General features: G+C 60.7%; 1 protein-coding gene across 2 annotated transcripts; it reads left to right on the forward strand.

Moving 5' to 3' along the window:
- On the forward strand, positions 1–20,161 carry DHX32 (DEAH-box helicase 32 (putative)). Of its 2 annotated transcripts, XM_079793192.1 has the most exons (12): positions 1–279; positions 4,867–5,288; positions 7,896–8,089; positions 9,124–9,496; positions 12,717–12,962; positions 13,964–14,063; positions 14,149–14,307; positions 15,596–15,787; positions 16,379–16,528; positions 17,962–18,149; positions 18,834–19,015; positions 19,855–20,161. In XM_079793192.1, the coding sequence occupies exons 2-12, from the start codon at positions 5,013–5,015 to the stop codon at positions 20,024–20,026; spliced, it is 2,232 nt and encodes a 743-aa protein (XP_079649318.1). In that variant the 5' UTR covers positions 1–279; positions 4,867–5,012; the 3' UTR covers positions 20,027–20,161. The 2 variants fall into 2 exon arrangements, with proteins under 2 accessions (XP_079649318.1, XP_079649319.1); XM_079793193.1 differs by lacking the exons at positions 1–279; positions 4,867–5,288 and adding an exon at positions 5,690–7,070.

The following is a 20,161-nucleotide window of genomic DNA, read 5'->3' on the forward strand; positions in this document are numbered from 1 at the left end:
CGCCGCGCGGAGCCGGCCCGCACGTCGCCGCAGCTCGGAGCGGGTGGCGGCGGGTCGCCGGCTGCAGACGCCGCCCCGAGCCCGATCGGGGGTCGCGCCGTCCCCGGGGCCCTCGTGCGCCCGGCGCGCCCGTGTCCGATCTGCGCGCCGGGACCTGCGCGCCCCCGGCGCCGTCCCGAGGCGCCCGCGGTCCGTGCGGCCGGCGAGCTCGGCCTGCCCGGAGGGGACGGCGCGGAGCCCGGGCCTGGGACGCCCGCCCCGACGCGGAGCCGCCTGCAGGTAAGGGCCGGGCCCCGCGCACCTGTGGCGGCCGCCGCGGCTCAGCGCGCCCCCCGCCGCGTCGGGGCCCCGGCCCCCCGGCCCCGAGTGGAGACGCCTCGGGCGAAGGCGGCCTCCCCGCCGCTGCCCCCGGAGCCCGGAGCCCGGCCCGGCGGGAGGAGCCGGCCTGCGCCCCGCCCTGCCGGCAGGGGGACCCCTCGGCGGCCGGGGCGTCGCCTGGCCTGGGAGGGACCCTCGTGCCACCTTCCCGGGCAGCACCGCGCCGATCGGAGCCCCGTGTGGCCCCGGCCAGACCGGCCCCTGAGCCCCGCAGCGGGAGGTCCCGGCCCGGCCGCGCTGCCTCCCAATGAGGGTCACGTTCGGGCCGGGCCGGCCGGGGCTTTCCGGTCGGGGGAGTTGTTCGTGTCTGTTCGGGACCCCGCCCACGCGGGCAGCACCCCGGGGTGCGGCGGGGACGGTTCCCGAAGCCGGGCCGCCCTGGAGGAAGCCGGAGGCTCACCGGGCCTGAGCTGGTCGGCTGAGAAAATGCAAACAATCCGAGCGTCCGGGCCAGAAAACGTTTAAAACGGAGGAGACCGTGCGGAGGGGGCCGGGGTCGGGGCGGCGTGACGGACTCAGGGTCCAGCCCCGAGAGGGCCCCCCTCGGTTCCCGCCGCTGCTCGGCCTGTGGAGGGGTCCGGGAGGAGAGCCCCCTGGGTCAGGACAGGGGTGACTCATGCTTTGCCGCCAGAGACTCGCACCCGCGGATGACCGGGAACCCCGAGAATGACTCCCCTCCCAGGGCGAGTCTTCAGAGGAGACGGAACCGGAGGAGCGTGCACCCTGCGGGACCGGACATGGCTCCCCGGGGCCGCACGGAGACGTTTCCAGACGACCCGTCGGGGAGCAGCTGAGTGTGGGTGCCACAGGCAGGGGTGTCCCCGAACCCACACCCTCCGCTAACACACTGACGTCACGTGCGCTGCTGTGGCAATGTGAAGACATTGGACGACGGGATGGAGCCTTTTACACAGAATGTGCCTGAGATCCGCAGTAGTTCCGAAGTACATGTTTCAAACCAACAGCAACATCATGAATGGGTCTTTTCATCCTACAAACAGTGATGCTCATTAGTAACAGCACAATCAGACATGACAGGATACCGATAAAACCTGGCCTTTAGTAACACAAGAAGGGCTACATTTCCCAAACAGAGCAGGACCAGGCAGAGGCCCGTCTAAAAAGAAGACAAAGAACAGAAACAACGTTGCAGATCTCCATGCTCAGTAACCAGGACCGCGCAGTGTGGCCTGGCCCGCGGGTTGGCCTGGCCCGCGGGTTGGCCTGGCCCGCGGGCTGAAGGTGATGGTAAAGCACTTCACAGCCGTGGAGAAGGATGCTTGGAGTGGACATGGCATTGACATAGTCTGGGTTCCAGGTGACTTTGGCAGCTGAAAAGCAACAGTTGAGTTCAGGGGACAGTGTACCAGGGAGAAATGACTGGTTGGGAGCGGGAGTGGGGTGCGGGCGGAAAGGCCCTCGAAGGCTCAGTCTGCCTTCCTCCCTGGGCACCCGGACAGGGTGGGCCTTGGTCAATGTCTGCCAGCTGAGTGAGAGGAGTGTGAGAAACCGCTGCAGACGTGGGGATGTGCTTCGTTACCGGAGGAGCCAGCCGGGCTGAGGGTGGCTGCAGGCGGGGGTGGAGGAGTGGGAAAGGTACCGGCTCCCCCTGTGGGGGTTTCTGCGTTGTTTTCCTGTTTCTCACTGGCACCTTCAGGATGTTATTGGTCGCGAATGGCACATCTTGATTTTTTTAAAGTGTCCAAGCTCCTGGCTAGACGTTCCCTTCGCGCTTCCTTGGCCGAAGCTTAAGGAAACGCAACAAACCAAAGCCTAGCACGGGGGGTACCGGGGAGCAGTGGGGGACAGGGTAGCCTTGCTTCTCGCTGATCTTGGCCGCCTCGGATTCAGTCAGGATAACTCTGGTAGCAAAGTAACAGTGTTCAAGGCGAGTAGGATAACTTCTTTTTTAAAAAGCAAATGAATGTGTTGTTTCCTAGCCTATCACAAGTTGGAGAAGTTTTTATTTTTGTTGTTGGATTTCTATTTTCTGTTTTGTTCTGTTTTTTACCAGAGTGAGGGTGCTGTTTATCTTTCTTGGCTACTTTCTGAAACACATGAGTTTAGTCAAATGCTGAAAGCCATTACATTTTCATTTTCCCTGTGTTTTCTTTGTGCCCATCTCTTGGCCCTTCACTCAGGGAGAGTGTAATGGGCTGCAGGGTCATGCTGCCCCCTCTTCCGGGAAGTCCTCCAGGATTAGGCTAATGCCCACAAAAGGCACCTCTTCCCTCCCACGGCACAGCGGCACTTAGCCCTGTCCTATACTTTCTCGTAGAGTTTTCCCTCCTTTTCTGTGGGTGGGTCTTGTGCCTCTGCTTAAGCACTTTAGGAGCTTCTCTGTATGCCTTTCCACTCACGGTGGGTTCCAGCGTGTGCCTCATCATTTAAGGCAGATAATGATGGAACAAGGACAGGGAGGGTTTAATTAATTGCTAGCTGTGCCACCGTGGGAAAGCCGGGCGCTATTATTCCTCATTGCTAACTGGGGGTAATAAAGCCTGCAGTGGTTTCTAATAGTCACGTGAGAAACAAAGTAAGTGCCTGTGATACAGATACGGATGGAAACAGGTGGTGTATTAAAGAGCTTACGTGTAAAGGTTGTGACTGGTTCAGGCATGTAGTAAGCCTTTACGGAGCACCCACACTGTGCTGGGGCATCCTGGGGTCCGGGGTTGGTACTCCAGGGACTGGGCGTGGCCATGGAGTGTGGGCGGGCGGAGGACAGGCCGGGCAAAGGCCCGGAGGCCGGTCTCCACAGGCGCTCCCGTGCTGGAGCCGAGCACCCAGCGTTCAGCTCCTCGTGGACTCGCCCATTTGCTCAGCTCGCTCACCGACGCATAAATAAGCACATTAATATCTAGCGCACCTCATTCACTCTGCTGTTACTCCAATGGGCGTTTTTAAAATACTCCTCAGTCAAGAAAAGTCATCAAAATAATATTGAAAAGCACTGAGTGTGACCCAGTCATTTGAAATTCTAATAAAACGCTTGATTTATAAACTTCTGTGGAGGGAGTGGTATGTTGTTACGATACATACGCACTGGCTGAGCTTGGGAAGTCTTTCTGTACATAAGTCTAAAAATTGTAAATTATCATAGAATCTAGGATTCTTTAAAAAAGTAATTGATTATGCAAGCTGCATATGGTATGAACCAATATTGAGTTAAAAGTGAATTTTTTATTTGAGTGTTTTTAAAATCCAATTAATTTTATTTGCTTACTTAAAAACAAGACATTATCAACTTGTTAGAACTCTAGAAATAAGGTTTTTGAAATAAAGTTCTGAATTTTTACTTTAACTGTTCAAGAAAGATTTCAGTAGACACTAGAAATTAAATAGGATGTGCTTTGGGGCGCTCGGAGCCAGTTAAAACAGACAAACTGAAAGGTGCCCCTCCAAGTTGAAAGTCCCAGGAGTGATAAGCCCTTTGCTTCGGTGACAGTGAATTGAAGTGTAACAGGCCTGGGGGATAGTTTCATATTAAATATTTTACTAACTCCATGTAGGTGATTAAACTATATTTTCCAAAGTTTTTAAATGTTTTTCTTTCTTTGAAAGAGCAACACGTTTCCTGTTTTATGGTTATTTCTTCCCAGGCATAGAATGTTCTATCTGGCCCTCAAAGTGTCCTGGGGCGGGGCGGGGGCGGGACAGCTTCCTCCCTCAGGTCCGAGGCTCTCCCACGTGTCCCATGGCTGGAGCCTCCTTTTTATTCCTTAGGGTCGGGAACTGGCCCTCCAGCCACCAACCACCCACCTACAGCCACAGCGGCAGTACAGGGGGGGCAGTACAGGGGCCCGTAAAGCCATTTAAGGGACGAAATGCCATGAAGTGCATTTTAGGGTTTGTTCTTTTGACTGAGTTTTTCTTTTTAGTTTCCCTGGTTACACCCCGTCACTGGGAGCAGCAGGCCCCTCCCTGGCGCAGGGGCTGAGCTACGGGGGTGGGGGGTTGGGGAGGGGGGTGACAGGTCTGTCCTTCGTTTAAATGACATGTTGTCTGTGCTGCCTCTTGAATCTGACATGTTGGGCTAGAGACCCTGGAGTCCCCACAGGTCGCCTGGGGTTTCTGGTGCCTTAGACGGGCAACCTCGTGGGCAAGGCGGGGGGGGGGGGGGGGGCCTCCCAGGAAAGGGATGGCTCACCACGTCCCGCCTGGACTGTGCAAACGGCACAAGCAGGTGCCCACGGGAGCGCTCAGCTGATGCCCATCACCCCTTTCTCTGGGCCCGCACCCTTGGTAAGGTTGAGGCCACGTGACGGAGCCTCCCCGTGGCTTTCCGTTCACTGTCCGTCCAGCCGGGCCGGTGCGGGGCCAGGCAGGGAGCATGTCCCGCGTGGAGGCACTTTCCACGCTGCCCAGGACAGGCGGGCAGCGAGCCGGCTCAGAGCCGCCCCAGCCTCCGGGCTCAGCAGGCGGGAGGTGGCGGGCAGGGCTCCCCGCACAGGACCCTGTGGCCTGACCTGACTTTTCTGTCTCCAGGGAGGCGCACTGAGCACTGAGCACTGAGCGGGGTGCTGAGGGAGCCAGCACCGGGGAGCAGTCAGCCCTCCCCCCACGTGCAGCAGCCACGAGAGGCCCCGGGAGAACCGGGCTGGGATGCCCGCAGCCTGAGCCCCTCCGACAGGATGGACGAAGAGCTGGGATGTCCCGACTCCTCGGCGGAAAAACGCTACTTTCCCGAATCCCTGGATTCCAGTGACGGCGAGGAGGGCCTCCTGGCCTGTGAGGACCTGGAGCTCAACCCCTTCGACGGGCTGCCCTACTCCTCCCGCTACTACAGGCTCCTGAGGGAGAGAGAGGCCCTGCCCATCTGGGCGGAGAAGCTCTCCTTCATGGAGCGCCTGCTGCAGGGCCAGGTGGTGATCGTCTCTGGGGACGCCAAGTGCGGGAAGAGCTCCCAGGTGAGTGGCCCCGCGCCGCCGGCTCCCGTGTCTTCATCGCACACGGCCCACGGTCGGCACGGTCGTGTCCATCACGTGCCGTGAGCCAAAGGCCACGCAGCAGCAACCAAGTCCCGGGTCCACGCCCAGGCCCGCGGGCCAGCAGTGACGGCGCGTGGGGTTAGTGCCCCTGGGTTTCCTCGAGGGCGGGAGCAGGTCCACGCCCATGGCCTCAGCTGCGTGGATTTTAAAGCTGGGACACGTGCGTTTGCCTGCCCGGGCTTCAGGGTGTGACTCCAGGTCTGCACGCCCAGCAGCCTGACAGGTGCCTGGATGGCTGGTTGGTAAAGCTGGGGGGACTCGTGTCCGGGGGGCACTGGGGCCTAAGGCTGCTCCAGGTTGTGGACTCGCTGACTGACTGGGTGAGGAGTGAGTGGGGGCCTTGGCACGGCCACAGGCTGGCCGGTGGAAGGAGCCGGCGGGCGGAGCCTGTGGGCGCCCTGGAGACTCGGGCGGAGCGGCGTGGCTTTGGGCCCCGGTGTGTCCAGTGCGCACGTGGCACTCCCCGTGGTCAGAGGCCACGGACGAGGCGAGGGCCTGCAGCAGCGGAGGGAGCGGCCGCCCGTGCGTGTCCCCCGCGGGCAGCGCTGACGGTACAGGACGCCGCGGCCGCTGCGGGTTCTGGTCCGGACTGGGCCCACCCCGAGGACCGGTCCGACCCTCCACCAGCCAGCAGCCGGCGCCCGTGCCTGTGGCCTGGGGTGGGCGGAGGACTGTGCTCTGCCGGCTGAGATGGTGCAGCTTGTGGAATTTCAGCCACCGGCGTGGAGAAGGCCCTGATGCAGATTAGATCCTGGTCACCAGAGCCGCCTCCCCTAAAGCGGCAGGTGGCCGTGTCCTGGTGATGCCTTTCGGGGAGCCGGGGGCCGGACCCGGTTCTCAGGGCGCCCATGATGTCCGCCTCCCTTGCACCCCGAGGTGGCGAGGTGGCTTCACTGCCCTGGCTGTGGACCCCCCCGCCCCCTGCACGTCCCCGTCGGAAGACGCCCGAGGACGTGGCTGAGAGGCGGCAGCTGAGGTGCGTTCAGGACGAAGCCGTGCTCTCCAGCGCGTGTACACACGGTGTCTGCTGCCCAAACGCCAAGGAGGCTGCTGTGTGAACAGAACTCGTTCCCACGTGACGAGGGGCGGCACCCCGCTTCACCCCGAACTGCGGCTGTGCCCCCCAGCGAGCGGGCGCCCGGTGTCTGCCTGCCCCGGCGGTGCGGCTCCAAGCCTCCCGGGTCTCACCTTCCAGAGACCGGGGGAGGAGAGGGTGCCGTGGGGGCAGGGAATCGGGGCTCAGAATGGGGCGCAGCAGGGCCCTCAAGGTCTTCACTGAGGCAGGAGCCCCGGGCGACGGTCACACCCAGCCGAGGCCGAGTCACCGTTGGGCTGTGAGGCACCCACCGCTCCGCGCCCCGGGCCCCAGTGACCCCGGCCCCGGGCCCCAGTGACCCCGGCCTCGGGCCCCAGTGACCCCGGCCTCCGGGCCGCGGAGGGTCTGAGGGCGGATGTGCTCCCCCGCGCAGCCCTGGCGCCCGCCGGGCCGGGCCGGTCCCCGGTCCCTGCGGCTGGGCTGAGCGTTGCGCGGGGCCGCAGCGGCTGTGACCGTCCTGCCTGGACTCGGCCCCAGGTCCTGAGCGGCGTGGCCGTGCTCACCTCCAGCACAAGCGGGCGTGAGCACGGTGCTGAGTCCTTCTCACCTGCTGACAAGCCTGGCCCCTTTCGTAAAACGCTGGACTACAGTTGCACGTTTAGTGGGTGGGTATTTGCCGTCCACGGGAGTCATTCATTGGGAGTTTCTTAGGATTTCTGGTTAAGTTACGTCTGCTTTTCAAATTACAGTGAGGATTAAAATATAAGAATTCCATGATGGGCCTAGCAAATATCAAATATCAAGATAGTTAAATATTAAAACTTAAATACCTTAAATCTATTTAAAAACACTCGGAATGATTTTTCTTAAAAACACGGGTAGCACAGCGTACTTCATAGGCAGCGTCTTGGGACTGTAACACACAGTGGACTCGGCCCTTCCTACCACAGTCATTCCTGCACCAGCACCTGAGGTAAATGCCGGTGTATTTACCTTTAAATACCAGGGAGATGCTAACGGGCTCATCTGCTTATTTTATTCTGAGCATTTAAATATAAATGCTTTCACTCTGAGTCACTATTTCTCATCTCAATGCTATGCAATGTTTACTTTGCTTAAAACACAATAGTTAATATGGCAAGACAGGTTTTTTATGGAGGTTTCCTGTAGCCAGAAAGAAAATAAGTCATAGATTAGTTTTTTGTTTTGTGTGTGTTTTTTTTTTTTTTCCAGAAATATAGCTGAGGTTAAAAATACATAGTATTTTGCCTTTTATTTTTACCTGCCCTTTTTTAAAAAACATGTGGGAATCGAACGTTAACAGTCCTGCTAACGCCTTCCTATCCTCTGGCGTTCCTTCGTTGCCAGTGGTAACAGGGTAAACACAGACTGTTTGGAGGTTCACTGAGAGGGTGACTCACTGTGACCCCACTTACACCACGAGCCCCGGTGGGCTTCCTGGCGGCGCTGACGTCTCCCCTCGCCCGCAGGTGCCGCAGTGGTGTGCCGAGTACTGCCTCTCCGTCCGCTACCAGCACGGGGGCGTGGTGTGCACGCAGGCGCACAAGCAGCCCACCGTCCAGCTCGCCCTGCGCGTGGCGGACGAAATGGATGTCAACATTGGCCACGAGGTCGGCTACGTGATCCCGTTTGAGAACTGCTGCACCAGCGAGACGATCCTGAGGTTGGTGGGGTTCCCCATCCCCGGAGCGTGTGCCCTGCAGTCCACGCCCCAGCATCTGCCGTGTTCCTGACGGCTCTGTCCCAGCCTGGCCTCATCGGGATTCCCGGTCTAGTCCTCCTCGACCCTCGTGACCCTCAGGGAGGTCACTTGTTGGGTGGCCCCCGGACCTCAGTCTTGTCTTTCAAGCCCCACCTCAGGGTGGGTCCGTATAGGCTGGCGTGTGCCGGCCAGACATGGGGTCTCATCCGCACCACCCCTCTGCGTGCTGAGCCGCGCCTCTTCGGGCTTGGCTACTTCCCGTCCATGCCAGGGTCACCTCCTCCACGAAGGCTTCCCTGATCTCCCACAGAGTAAACAGAAAACCCGGATGGGTTTACAAAACTGGGCATCAGCCCTCACCATGGCTGTTTAGACCCGTGTTTTTCAAACTGTACTTTCCCAGGTCTCCTCATTTATAAATTTGAGCTAGTAACGTCCACCTTCAAGATTTATTCTGAAGGTTAAATGAGAAAGACAGCAACAGTGCCTGGCACACACGCGGGGCTTAATAAGTGCTCGCGTCCCTCCTTTTCTTCCTTGGAAGGGTTCGGCTGAGGTCTGTCAGGCCCAGGCCACCCACCCCCGCTCAATGATGTGGTGAGAGGACTGGGGACTCAGCATGTCGTTGGCTCACAGCGCAGATTTACTGTGTGAAAGCACACGCCGCCGTCAGCCAGGGAGATGGCCCAGGGTGGAGCCCACGGGAGCCCCGGCGCTATCAATAGCACTGAGAGCACTGAGGGCAGAGCCTTCCACTGGGCTCGAGAGGCTCTTGGGGCCCGTGACCGTCTGTACGCGGTTTAAAGTGGGCGCACGTGCATTTTGCGGTCGTGAGGGTCTGTCGGTTTTTCCGACGGGAAGGACTCTGGGCCCAGTAAAGGCTCAGAACTCCTGGTTACAGCGCGGGGCCCGGGCCCGGCATCTCGTGGTCCTGGGCGGTGGGTGGGAGTCCGCGCACGAGGACTAGCTGCGTGCCCCCCCCCCCCCCCCCGCAGGTACTGCACGGACGACATGCTGCAGCGCGAGATGATGTCCAGCCCCTTCCTGGCCAGCTACGGCGTCGTCGTCCTGGACGACGTCCAGGAGAGAAGCATCGCGACCGACGTGCTGCTCGGGCTCCTCAAGGGCGTCCTGCTGGCGAGGCCCGAGCTGAAGCTGGTCATCAACACGCCGCCCCTGCTGCTCAGCAAGCTCAGCACTCACTACGGCGCCGCGCCGCTCGTGGAGGTGCCGAGCAGGCGCCCCGTGGAGGTCGTGCACCTCAGCGGGGCTCCGGAGGAGGCTCTGGAGTCTGTCCTGCGCCTCATCTTTGAAATTCACCACTCGGGCGAGAAGGGCGACATTGTCGTCTTTCTGGCCTGTGAACAAGTAAGTAACAAACTCTAACCCCACGGAGGAATGAGGTGACGCCTGGAAACCTTTTAACCCTGCGGGGTGCTTTTAATGACTAACATACAGGTTTCGGTTTGCTGCTGAGCTCAATATTTGGTTCCTCACTTGTTGCACTCTGGAGGAAACGTGGGCAGTAAATAAAACCCAGGCTGAAAAGGAGGTGTTTCTAAAGCCAGGCGCTGCTCTGAACGCAGACGGGATGAGGCCTCGTCCAGATCCATAGGAACGATCCCGGAGCTAGTTCCCTCCCCCGGCTCGGCCCTGTGGCGCCCGAGGGCAGAGCCCGTGCCCTTGCGAGGAGCTGCACCCACTCAGAAGCCCTCCCTGCCTCCCCAGGATCGGAGCGTCTGCTGGAGATGAGATGAGGAACCGAATAAGCTAAGTGTGTGGCGCAGGGCCAATAAACAAGCAAGCAAGCAAAAATAAATAAATAAACAAGCAAGCAAACGAGGCCCCACAAACGCTCCTACAGCAGCCAGCGGGGTGTGGGCAGAGGGACCATGGACGGCACGCCCAGGGGCTCTCCGGATGCTGGGCACCTGGTTCTACAAAGAGGAAGAAAATCTTCACTTGGATTCTTCAAAACGTCTTTGAAAAGAACGACTGGGAACGTGTGACAGCCCGTCGCTGCTTTCAGTCGCGTGCGGTTTGGGGATACCTGTCTGTACCGCAGCTGCACGGCGGGCCGTCTCTCCGCTGCCCTGACTCGGAGCCTCCCGTCTCCAGAACGAGGCCTTCCGTCCGAGGGATGGTGTCCTGGTTTTAGACTGTGACCACGTACGTAGTGATCCCGTGACCGAGCAGAAACAGACGGAAACTGTTCGACATGGGACATGGGCTGGGCCCCCGCTGGAGACCTCAGCTCCCGCCGAGGCTCTCCCCACGCCGTCACCTGCTTCCAGACGCAGACCTGCTTCCTCCGCTGACGGGTGGAGCCAAGGATGGCTGGTCCCCGCCCTGGGACAGTCTCACAGCTGAGGCTGCATCTGTCTCGTGGGGACAGTAGTTTAGAATCCCACGTACATGGCAACTAGAGCGTACTTACCAACTCGCCGTGTGCAGCTGACAGCTTCCTCCGTAGTAACGCCTCACCCACCTCGGACTATTATCACCGTGTCCTCCTCCAGCACGACGGCTCCTCCAGAAGCCCTGCAGAGTCCGGAAGTGGCTGGGGGGACGGGAGGAGCATTGATGACAGCCATGAGGTTGTCAGCGTCGCCGGCGGGGCCTCGGGAAGGGAGGGCACAGGCTCAGCGGGAGGTCTCCACCAGGACGCCCGGTCGCCAGGTGAACAGGACGAGGCTGGTTTCTGGGGGGAAGTATCATTAAGACGGGTGGGTAGCCAGCTTCAGGCAGAGTAAACAGACATGCCACCGTGGCTCTTTGAGAACCACACCTGGCACCAGTGGTGGGTAGTGGGCTCCGAGGGTGTGGACTCTCCCGCGTCTACCTGAGCTGTCACCAGTGCCCTCGGGACGTGGGGATCGCCCACCTCGAGCAGGTGCCGGCTTCCCTAGTTGGGTAGTGGAAGTGGTAGAACCCCAGGGCTCAGGGAGCTGGCCGCCTCCTCACATCACACTGCAAGGCACTTCCTACTGAGGAGCCCAGTCCTGAGGAGCCTCAGCGTCTCGAAGGCGACGGTCGGATGAAGGCTGCAGGTGGATCTGCGTCTGCGCCTGAGATGAGGGTGCCCAACTGGGCAGGGCGGCCAGACCTGCCCGAGGGAGGGCCTCACCCCTCGCCCCAGCTTCCCCGCCACCGCCTGGCTCTTGAGAACACAGACCAGCATCCTGACGGGACTGTCTTTTCTCAGCGCTTATGTCAGAGCGCCTCTCCTGTGTCTTGGAGTCTGTCTCTGGAAAAAACTGTCCTGCTCTGAAATCCACGTGGCAGTTACTCATGTCCCCCGCACTCCTGGGAGCTTGCCTGGATTCTAGGTAAAACTCACACTCTGCCGTAGCAATTAAAGGCCACGGAGAACAGACGCAGGCAGAAACGCACTCATTGCCATGTGAGACCGTAGTGTTCGCCAGCATTTCAGGGCGGGGAGCACCTCGCTCTGAGCCCCGCGTGTTTGCAGCACGCTACGCAGCTCCTCGTCGCGGAACTGTCTGCTAACCCGCAGGACAAGGACGTCAGCAGAGAGCGGGGCTGGGGTTCTGGGACATCTGCTCAGGTTATCGGCAGCTCTGAGCCGCACGAGGCTGTTCCGGTTCCCTGGGAAGGGCCCCAGCGGGGTCTTCGCCCTGAGAGCCGACAGCTTCCTCCGGCGGGTGAGGCTCTGGTCCCGCGGCTTCGCAGGTCATTCTGGGAAACCCCACAGAGATAATGCACCGTACACACCGAGGGAGAGAGAAATGACTGCACAACCCACTGGAAGCACAAAATGCATGTTGTAAGCCTATTTGTCAAATTCTGAAGGTTCTGACCGCAAAGCCCTGGGCCAGCTGAGCGTGAGGCGGCGGAACCACCTGCACCACCTGCTTCCACTGGGCTCTCCTCCTCCCCATCCGGAACAAACTCAGCAGCAGAACCCGACAGCTGCGAAGCTCAAGCAACCAGAAGCCAGTCAAGAGCTGGGGCTCGTTTGAAGTGCTCGGCGTGAGAATAATGGGAGTCTGGAGACTGGAACTCCTGGTTCCTGGTTCTGCCGCCAGGAGCGCAGTGAGGCATCGCACTGATGTGAGAGCAACTTCTGTGTCGCTGCCACTGTTATGGAGATGAGAACTGATCGGGCTAGAAAACTGGGATGAGCCCTGGCCGGCGGCTCAGTAGGTGGAGCATCGACCTGCTGACTAAAGGGTCCCGGTTCAGTTCCAGTCAAGGGCACATACCTGGTTGCAGGCTCCTCCGGGGCCCGTGTGCAGGAGGCAGCCAATCAGAGTGCTTCTCTCACATCGATATTTCTGTCTTTCCTTCTCTCCCCCCCTCTCTCTGAAGAAATCAGTGGAAAAACATCCTCGGTGAAGTGTAAACACAGAACCAGGATGAATGCATAGAGGCAGAGAGTATCTCAGAGGAAGCATCCTGCACTGAGCAGTGAGACCGCACACTGCCTCCCCAGGAATGTGCGCCTCCGCCACGTCCTCTGGTTACAGTTAAAGCGCCACAGACGCGTCCCTTCCTGTGGGCGCTAAGTGGTGACGAGGTCTGTGACGGGCCACATGCTCACGGCTGGTGTCGCCTTTCCCTCCAGGACATTGAAAAAGCCTATGAAAGCGTCTGCCGAGAAGGCTGTCACCAGGACGCAGACCGCGGCGAGCTGGTGGTGGTGCCCTTGTACCCGAGAGAGAAGTGCGCGCTGTTCAAGCCCAACGACGAGACCGAGCGGCGCGGCCCCGCCCCTCCGCGGCGGGTGGTGCTGACCGCCAGCCCCGGGGAGGCCCTGATCGGGAGCAGCTCGGTCCGCTTTGTGATCGACGTGGGTGTGGAAAGGAGGAAGGTAAGTCGTACCCAATAGCTGGGGACAGTCGAGAGTCAGTTTCTGGGGTTCCTGCCCTTTCTGGACCAGAGAGTGAGGATGAGGGCTGAGGGGTGCTGTTCGCTCCGGGGCAGGGAGTGCCCGCTGCCCCTGGTGGCACCTTCGTGGTCTGGGCACAATGAAGGGATCGAGGCGCCAGCGGAAGGACACAGCTAGGCAGCACAAGGGGGACGGGGTCCTCGTCAGCGGTTTTTCTTTAGCAAGTTGCTGCCTCCTGATCAGTTAGGGCTCCTCGGTGTTTCTGGTAAACCCTTGATCAAGGTCATCAGCGTCTTCCCGCAAGTAACTCACTGAGATTAGTTTCAAGTGCACTGGCGCTGACTTTAACAGATTTTAGCTTTATAACTACTTAATACAATTCCACCCTAAAACTTAAAGACTATATTCTTTTCTATAGCTGCCTTTAAAGAAAGAAATGAGTGAAAATGGCATAGGATGGCTCACCCTCAAAGAACTGGGACTGAGGTCCCGGCATGTCAGACCCAGCAGACCTGCCTGAGCACTGACCCACTGCGCACGGTCAGATGCCGTGTGGCTCTCACCTTCCAGAAGACTGCGCGTTGGGGAGGTCCCGGGAATAGGGGTGCTTGATATTGAGCCAGTCCCCACCCGGGGAGGCCGGGGCCACTCCTTCAGTCCCCCCGGAGCAGCCACGGCGCAGCCCCCTGTGGCTGGCCGGGTGGAAGGTGGGTGACGTATGACGGGAGATAGGAGCTCAGGCTGCCGGCCCAGAACAGACGGAGCGGCACTGCAGGCGGCAGCCCTCCGCGCGGCACGGGGCCCTGCGCCGTGTGGTGCCGGGAGGGGACAGCACTGGTGTTTCTGCGATGCCTGAGGCCGCCCTGTGGAAAGCAGACAGCCCTGCACCCCCTCCCGAGCACCGAGACAAGCACAGCACAGCGAGCGGGAGGGCGCCTGTGGCAGAGCCCTGGCGGGTGACGCCGCGGTGCCGTCTCCCACAGGTGTACAACCCTCGCATCCGGGCCAGCTCGCGGGTCAGGCAGCCCATCAGCCACAGCCAAGCGGAGGCGCGCAAGCAGATCCTCAGCTCGACGTCCTCAGGTAGCGCTGCGGGCACCACCCCGATCCCAGGCACCCCGGGCACCACGGCCCCGGCCAGGCAGGCGAGCACTCCCTTGTCTCCCAGGAAAGCTGTTCCGTCTGTACTCGGAAGAGTTCGCCTCCAAGGACATGCGGCCGCTGAAGCCGGCAGAAGTGCAGGAGGCCAACCTGACGAGCATGGTGCTCTTCATGAAGCGGATCGCCATCGCGGGCCTGGGCCACTGCGACCTCCTCAACAGGCCAGGTAGTGCGCGGTGGGCTTGCGGGCAGCAGGGCAGGGCCTAAGCTGACGGCCGGGCATGGTGTTGGGGATATACCGTAGCAGATGTGTGGTCACGAGGGAGGAGAAAAGCAGGAACTGTAGTGTCGGGTTTGGAAAAGCCAACAGCCCTCCATCAGCACGCAGCACTCCCGTTCTTGGCGGTCACCGTGAGACTAGCTGGTCCCGGGGACAGGGGTCGGGAAGGATTGTCTCCTGACAGCACGCACGCAGCCACATGCCGCCGCGCTCGGGAGCAGAGCTGTGGGCGCTGACGGCCCGGAAGGGAACGGTGCGTGCCGCTGCCCCGTGCTCAGCTGGCGGATGAAATCGCAGACCAGCCAGCTGGCCTCCTTTCAGGGTCCGTGAGCCGTGAGGAATGATCTGATGTAACTGAGCAGCGGGCTGTTAAGTGAGCTTAGATCTCGATACAGAGCTCTTTAAAAATAAAAGCAGCCGTTTCCCTCCCTGGTGCTGAGGACTGACCTCCTTTGTGAGTGAGTCACTGCTGACCGGGGTCAGGGAGCTCAGCCAGCTGACCCTGCGTGGACGGGGGCTCAGAGGTCTTCCACCGGACAGCAGTGGGACCTAGAGAGACTCGGATGAGCCTGCCCAGTCTCAATCCTGTGTGGGCACCGGACACGGGCCCTCTGATCCTCTGGGTCAGTGGTCGGTAAACTCATTAGTCAATAGAGCCAAATATCAACAGTACGATTGAAATTTCTTTTGAGAGCCGAAAACCAACTTCTGCGCATGGGCCACGAAGTTTTAATCACACTGTACATGTGCGCCTACACGTGGTATTTTGTGCAAGAGCCACACTCAAGGGGCCAAAGAGCCGCATGTGGTTTGCCGACCACTGCTCTGGGTGGCTGTCGGGCCTGCAGTAGTTTCTCACGTGTGCTGCTGACCATGGAGGGGACGCTCGTAGATCCCCCAGGTCCTCTGTACAGCTGCCTCCTCGCACCCCGACCAGCGGGCTCTGGCCACCACAGGCTCCCCAAACCCGCAGCACATCCCCACAGCTCGGGGTCTGAGGCTCCATCCGGCTTCCCTCCCTGCACCACAGCCTGAACTTTAAGGCAGCAGCTGGGCAGTCACGTGGCTCATGTCACTGGTGTCCCCGCTCAGGAGTCGGCCCTTCATCGCCTGGTGTTCCGTCTTGGAACTGCTGAGTCATGTTTGTTCACCGCGGGAGGGCCGTCCTGGGCCTGTCCCTCCGCCTCGGGACTGCTCTCTCCCCAGCCCCCGAGGCTGACTGCTCTCTCCCCAGCCCCCGAGAGCCTGATGCAGGCCCTGGAGGACCTGGACTACCTGGCGGCGCTGGACAACGACGGGAACCTGTCGGAGTTTGGAATCATCATGTCCGAGTTTCCCCTGGACCCCCAACTCTCCAAGTCGATCCTAGCGTCCTGCGAGTTTGACTGCGTAGATGAAATGCTGACCATCGCTGCCATGGTAACAGGTACCCAGGACTCTTGTGAATCTGCACGGCTAGAGCTTTAGATGAGATCAGGCTGAAGTGATATTTTAAGAGATGAAAAGGTAGAAAATTATAACCATTACCTTCGTGTGAAAAAACCTAAATCAGAGCTAGTGAATGTCTTAATCTGACAGGTGAAAGCATACCAGGTTAGCTTTTGCTGACGGCAGCGCAGATCAAGAAAAATTTGAAGAAAATGTGTCACGAGACATGTTCTCCCCCCGATGATGTGTGTGCGAGGCTTTACTTCCTGCACAGACCTGTTCCCTTGGTCTGCGCGCTTGAAGTTAAGTTTCAACGGCAGACAGACCCGGAGGCTGTGCTGCACGAGAGCCTGTGTTCTGATCCTGCGCCGGCACCGCCCGAGCGCCGTCCCCACTCCCGCTGCAGCACAGCCCGTACGCCCAGCAGATGAGAAAGACAAACCGAAACAAGGAGACACACGTGACAACCCCCTAGGCCCCTTGATGCCCGAGTAAAAGGGAAAACCAGTCAGTCGGAGTAGGACTGCTCCACGCCGAGCGCTGTGCTCCGACCGTCTCATCACTGCCGCCCTCCCCTTTTGTCCTCCAGCTCCCAGCTGCTTCTCGCCTCTGCCGCGCGGAGCTGAGGCCGCCGCCCTGGCTTGCTGGAAGACATTTCTACACCCCGAAGGCGATCACTTCACCCTCATCAACGTCTACAAGGCCTACCAAGACGCAGCTCTGAGTTCCGCCAGCGAGCGTAAGTGGTGCTTGATTCTCAGAGGTCACCCGCGGAGCCCCCTCTCCTTCCCCAGGAAGCCGAGTAACTCGCCGAACACCCGCTCTCTAGCCCGTCACGGCGGTGGAATGGGCTCGAGGCCCTCAGTGCACCCGCAGGTCCCTCCGAGCAGACACTCACTCCGCTCCCAGAGCTCTGGCAGCTGCAGGCTGTGGGGCTGCGGGCGGGCCCAGGCTGGACCCAGCGTTGAGCTCGGCCGCGCTCCGAGGGCGCTGCTGGGGGCAGGACGACACGGGGAGACTGGCACAGCTCCTGCCCTCTCGCTTTGGGGAGAAAACAAGGAGCTGCCATTGCAGGTGCCCTGGGTCACAGCTGTGCTCCCTGCTGTCCACAGCCTGGCACCTCCCTGCTGGACCGAGAGGCTCTGGGGCAAAAGCAAAACCCCTCCAGATAACAGAGAACAGGCCGGTGCTGAGACGCTGGGGAGAACAGGGCTGGAGCTTGGCAGAGGCGGGGAGGGCGGAGGAGGGGCAGGGGGGACAGGGGCGGGACCGGAGTCCTGAGCATGGAATGGCGCCTGCAGCAGCGGGGAGGCAGAAGTTACACGGCGGGTGGGGAGGGGGGGGCGTTCGGCAGCATCTTTGAGAGCCGGCAGGATGGGGGCCAGGTGCGTGCTCTTGTTGCTCCGCATGGGCCTGTGTGGACAGGACAGGGCCCACCAAGCCCAGGCTGTGCACTGCCAGCCAAGGCCACACTCTGGTCCACAAGGTAACTGCAGGTGGCCAGAAAGAGGGACTTCAAGCTGAACCAGGCGCAGGAATTTTGCAGCTAGGGTAGCTTAACTCGAATGTAATTCCCAGACCCACCAGAAGTCACCCTTCTCTTTTAATAAACTATAAAGGCCGGTGCACGATCGGGGGTGGGAGGGACCGCGGGAGGGCTCCAGGCATGTCTCGCCCAGTCTCCATCGGCCGGACCCCAGCACCAAGCTAACCTTCCAATCCAAGTGTCTGCCCCTGGTGGTCAGTGCGCATCATAGCTACCGGTCGAACGGTTGCTTAGGCTTTTATATGTAGATAGAACATGTGTTTCCTGGACCACAGGACTCCACTGTGAGCCCCTCCTGTCCTCCTCAGAGGAGCTGGGACCACACGTCCTGCTGTGCACACAGGATAAACGGGGACGCAGGCAGTGCCCTCTGCCCGTGAGCCAGACAGGCAACAGGCTTTCGGTCCACGCTGGGAGCACGTGGTCTCCACAGCTCATGGGGCCGTGGGACCCCCGAGCCCCTTGGCCCGTGCAGGTTCTTCCTGGCAGCGCCACAGGTGGCCCACCTTGCTGCCCCAGAGGTCCCTGTCCTTGCTGCCCCCTGCACGCACCCAGGTGACCGCCTCAGGTCAGGGAAGCAGAGGAGAGAGCACCCACCCGCGATCCTGACCCGCGCCCTCCCCCAGACCACGTGGAGAAGTGGTGCCAGGACCGCTTCCTGAACTGTGCCGCCCTGAGGACGGCGGACGCCATCCGCGCCGAGCTCGTGGAGACCGTCAGGCGGATCGAGCTGCCCTACGCAGAGCCCGCGTTCGGCTCCCGGGAGAACACGCTGAACATCAAGAAAGCCCTGCTGTCCGGCTTCTTCATGCAGGTGAGGACGGCGCCCCACGGGGCCCCTGGCCCCCAGGCAGGCGCTCTGCCAGGAGCCTCTCGGTGATCACTTTCCTGAGGTTCACTTTGAAACAGCGAAAGCCCTGATGCGACTTCGTGTTTAAATACCCTTCCCCTCAGGCATGAGGGCTAACCAGACACGCCACCTCTGTCCACAGCCGGGAAGGGCAGGCCCGGCTCTGACCTGTTGGCGAACTCGCTCACATTTAGGGGTGGATAATGCCCAGCAGAGAGAAAGCGCCTCCTTCGCTGCTCCTAGCAGGCAGGCTAACAGAACGTCAGAGAATTGGGTCTGACGTCCCCTCACCCACCCGAACGCGGCCTCCTGAGGCGCGACGTCTCGGCTCGGAGGGCCCCGTCCCTGCGGGAGGTCAGGGCCTGGCGTCACCGTGTCTTGAGGACGAGACGAGCGAGGCCACGAGGTGTGCCGCACGTGCTGTTCAGGGGCCTTGTTCACGCGCAGACATCGCCCACTGCGGCCGCCCGCACTGCTCGGGTCGGGCGCCGTCACACTGCGGTGTCTTCCTTCGGGTCTGGGAGTGGGAAGCGCGGGTGGACTCTGGCCCGGAGTCTCTGTAGGAAAGAGACCCTTTGGGGGTTCTAACCAAGCGCGCGGGGTGCTGATCTCCACAGTAACCGTCTCTCCTGGCCACGCCGCCTCTAGATCGCTCGGGACGTGGACGGGTCGGGCAACTACCTGATGCTGACGCACAAGCAGGTGGCGCAGCTGCACCCGCTGTCCAGCTACGCGCTCGGCAGGAAGCCGCCCGAGTGGGTCCTCTTCCACACGTTCAGCATCTGCGAGAACAACTACATCAGGATCACCTCCGAGACCTGCCCGGAGCTGTGCGTCCCGGGGGATGGGTTCCTACTACGCGTCAGGCTCGTGGTGGTCCCGCACACAGGCCCTGCCCTGAGGCGGCAGCAGAGGCTCCGTTATACGTAAACACAAAGCAGGATGCCTCTGGCCAGGGACGAAATGCTGCGGAGGAGCCGCAGGGGCAGGCCCTGAGGAATGAGCTCAGCTCTCTCAGCAGATGAGCCACTGAGCCTGGGCCGGGGGAGGAGGGAGAGGGCAGGGGACTGGAGACAGGCAGCGGCCAGAGCGGTGGGGCTATGGCCACAGGGTTTGGGGTTAAGCCGAGCGCAGTACTGAAAGCAGCTGGAGACTAAGAAGGGCGGCGTCTCCGGCACCTAAAGACCCCTCGGGCTGCCCAGTGATCGGGTGTGTGTGGGGGGGGGGGGGGGGCAGTGGTGAGAGGGCAGACTGGCCCCTCAGAGGCTGGGACCGTGCCGGGTCCGTCCTGAAGGCCCCTCCACCACGTGGGCAGAGGGTGCTCTGGCAGGAACCGAGGGAAAGCAAGAGCTGTCCGCTCAGCTGGACGTGGAGCCGCTGAGTTAGGAAGAGGGGGAGGCGAAGGCCCTCCTCTTACCACCCAGAGTCCTCCGAGCATCCAATCGGATCCTTCGCACCGGACGGTCGGAGGGGAAGTGCAGCGTCCCCGGTGGTCAGAGGGCGGCCTCACACTGGAGAAGCCACTGGCCCTGGAAGTGCTAGTGGGTGGGTTCCCTAAGAACAGCCAGGGCGCGGAGGAGCCCACGTTACGTGCCAGCCTGCGGCTGCTGCGGCGGGAGGGCTCGGGCACCTCGCTGTCTCCCACCAACAGCGGTTTGTGTTGGCGCAGGTTTGTGCAGCTGGCGCCGCAGTACTACTTCAGCAACCTGCCCCCCAGCGAGAGCAAGGACATCCTGCAGCAAGCCATGGACCGCCTGGCCCCCGCCGCCGCCGCCAAAGGGGAGCAGCCGCCCTGCGAGAAGTGCCCTGAGACTACTGAGCAAAGGTGCGCCCTGCAGTGACGCCCAGAGCCTCCCAGAGCTCCACGCCAGGACGCCTCACGGGAGGACGGCCTCCGAGCCGCACAGGAGAGTCTGAAACAAACGAACACTTTGTATATTATTTAAAAATAAAATATAGAAGTTTTTATTGAGTTC

The sequence above is a fragment of the Cnephaeus nilssonii genome, assembly GCF_951640355.1.
Source record: "Cnephaeus nilssonii genome assembly, chromosome: 16".
Classification (NCBI taxonomy): Eukaryota; Metazoa; Chordata; class Mammalia; order Chiroptera; family Vespertilionidae; genus Cnephaeus; species Cnephaeus nilssonii.

Coding starts and splice junctions, on each gene's coding strand:
- DHX32 (XM_079793192.1), top strand. CDS start 5,013: ATGGACGAAGAGCTGGGATGTCCCGACTCCTCGGCGGAAAAACGCTAC. Junction 12,963..13,963: donor TGGGTGTGGAAAGGAGGAAG/GTAAGTCGTACC, acceptor CGTCTCCCACAG/GTGTACAACCCTCGCATCCG. Junction 14,308..15,595: donor CGACCTCCTCAACAGGCCAG/GTAGTGCGCGGT, acceptor CTCTCTCCCCAG/CCCCCGAGAGCCTGATGCAG.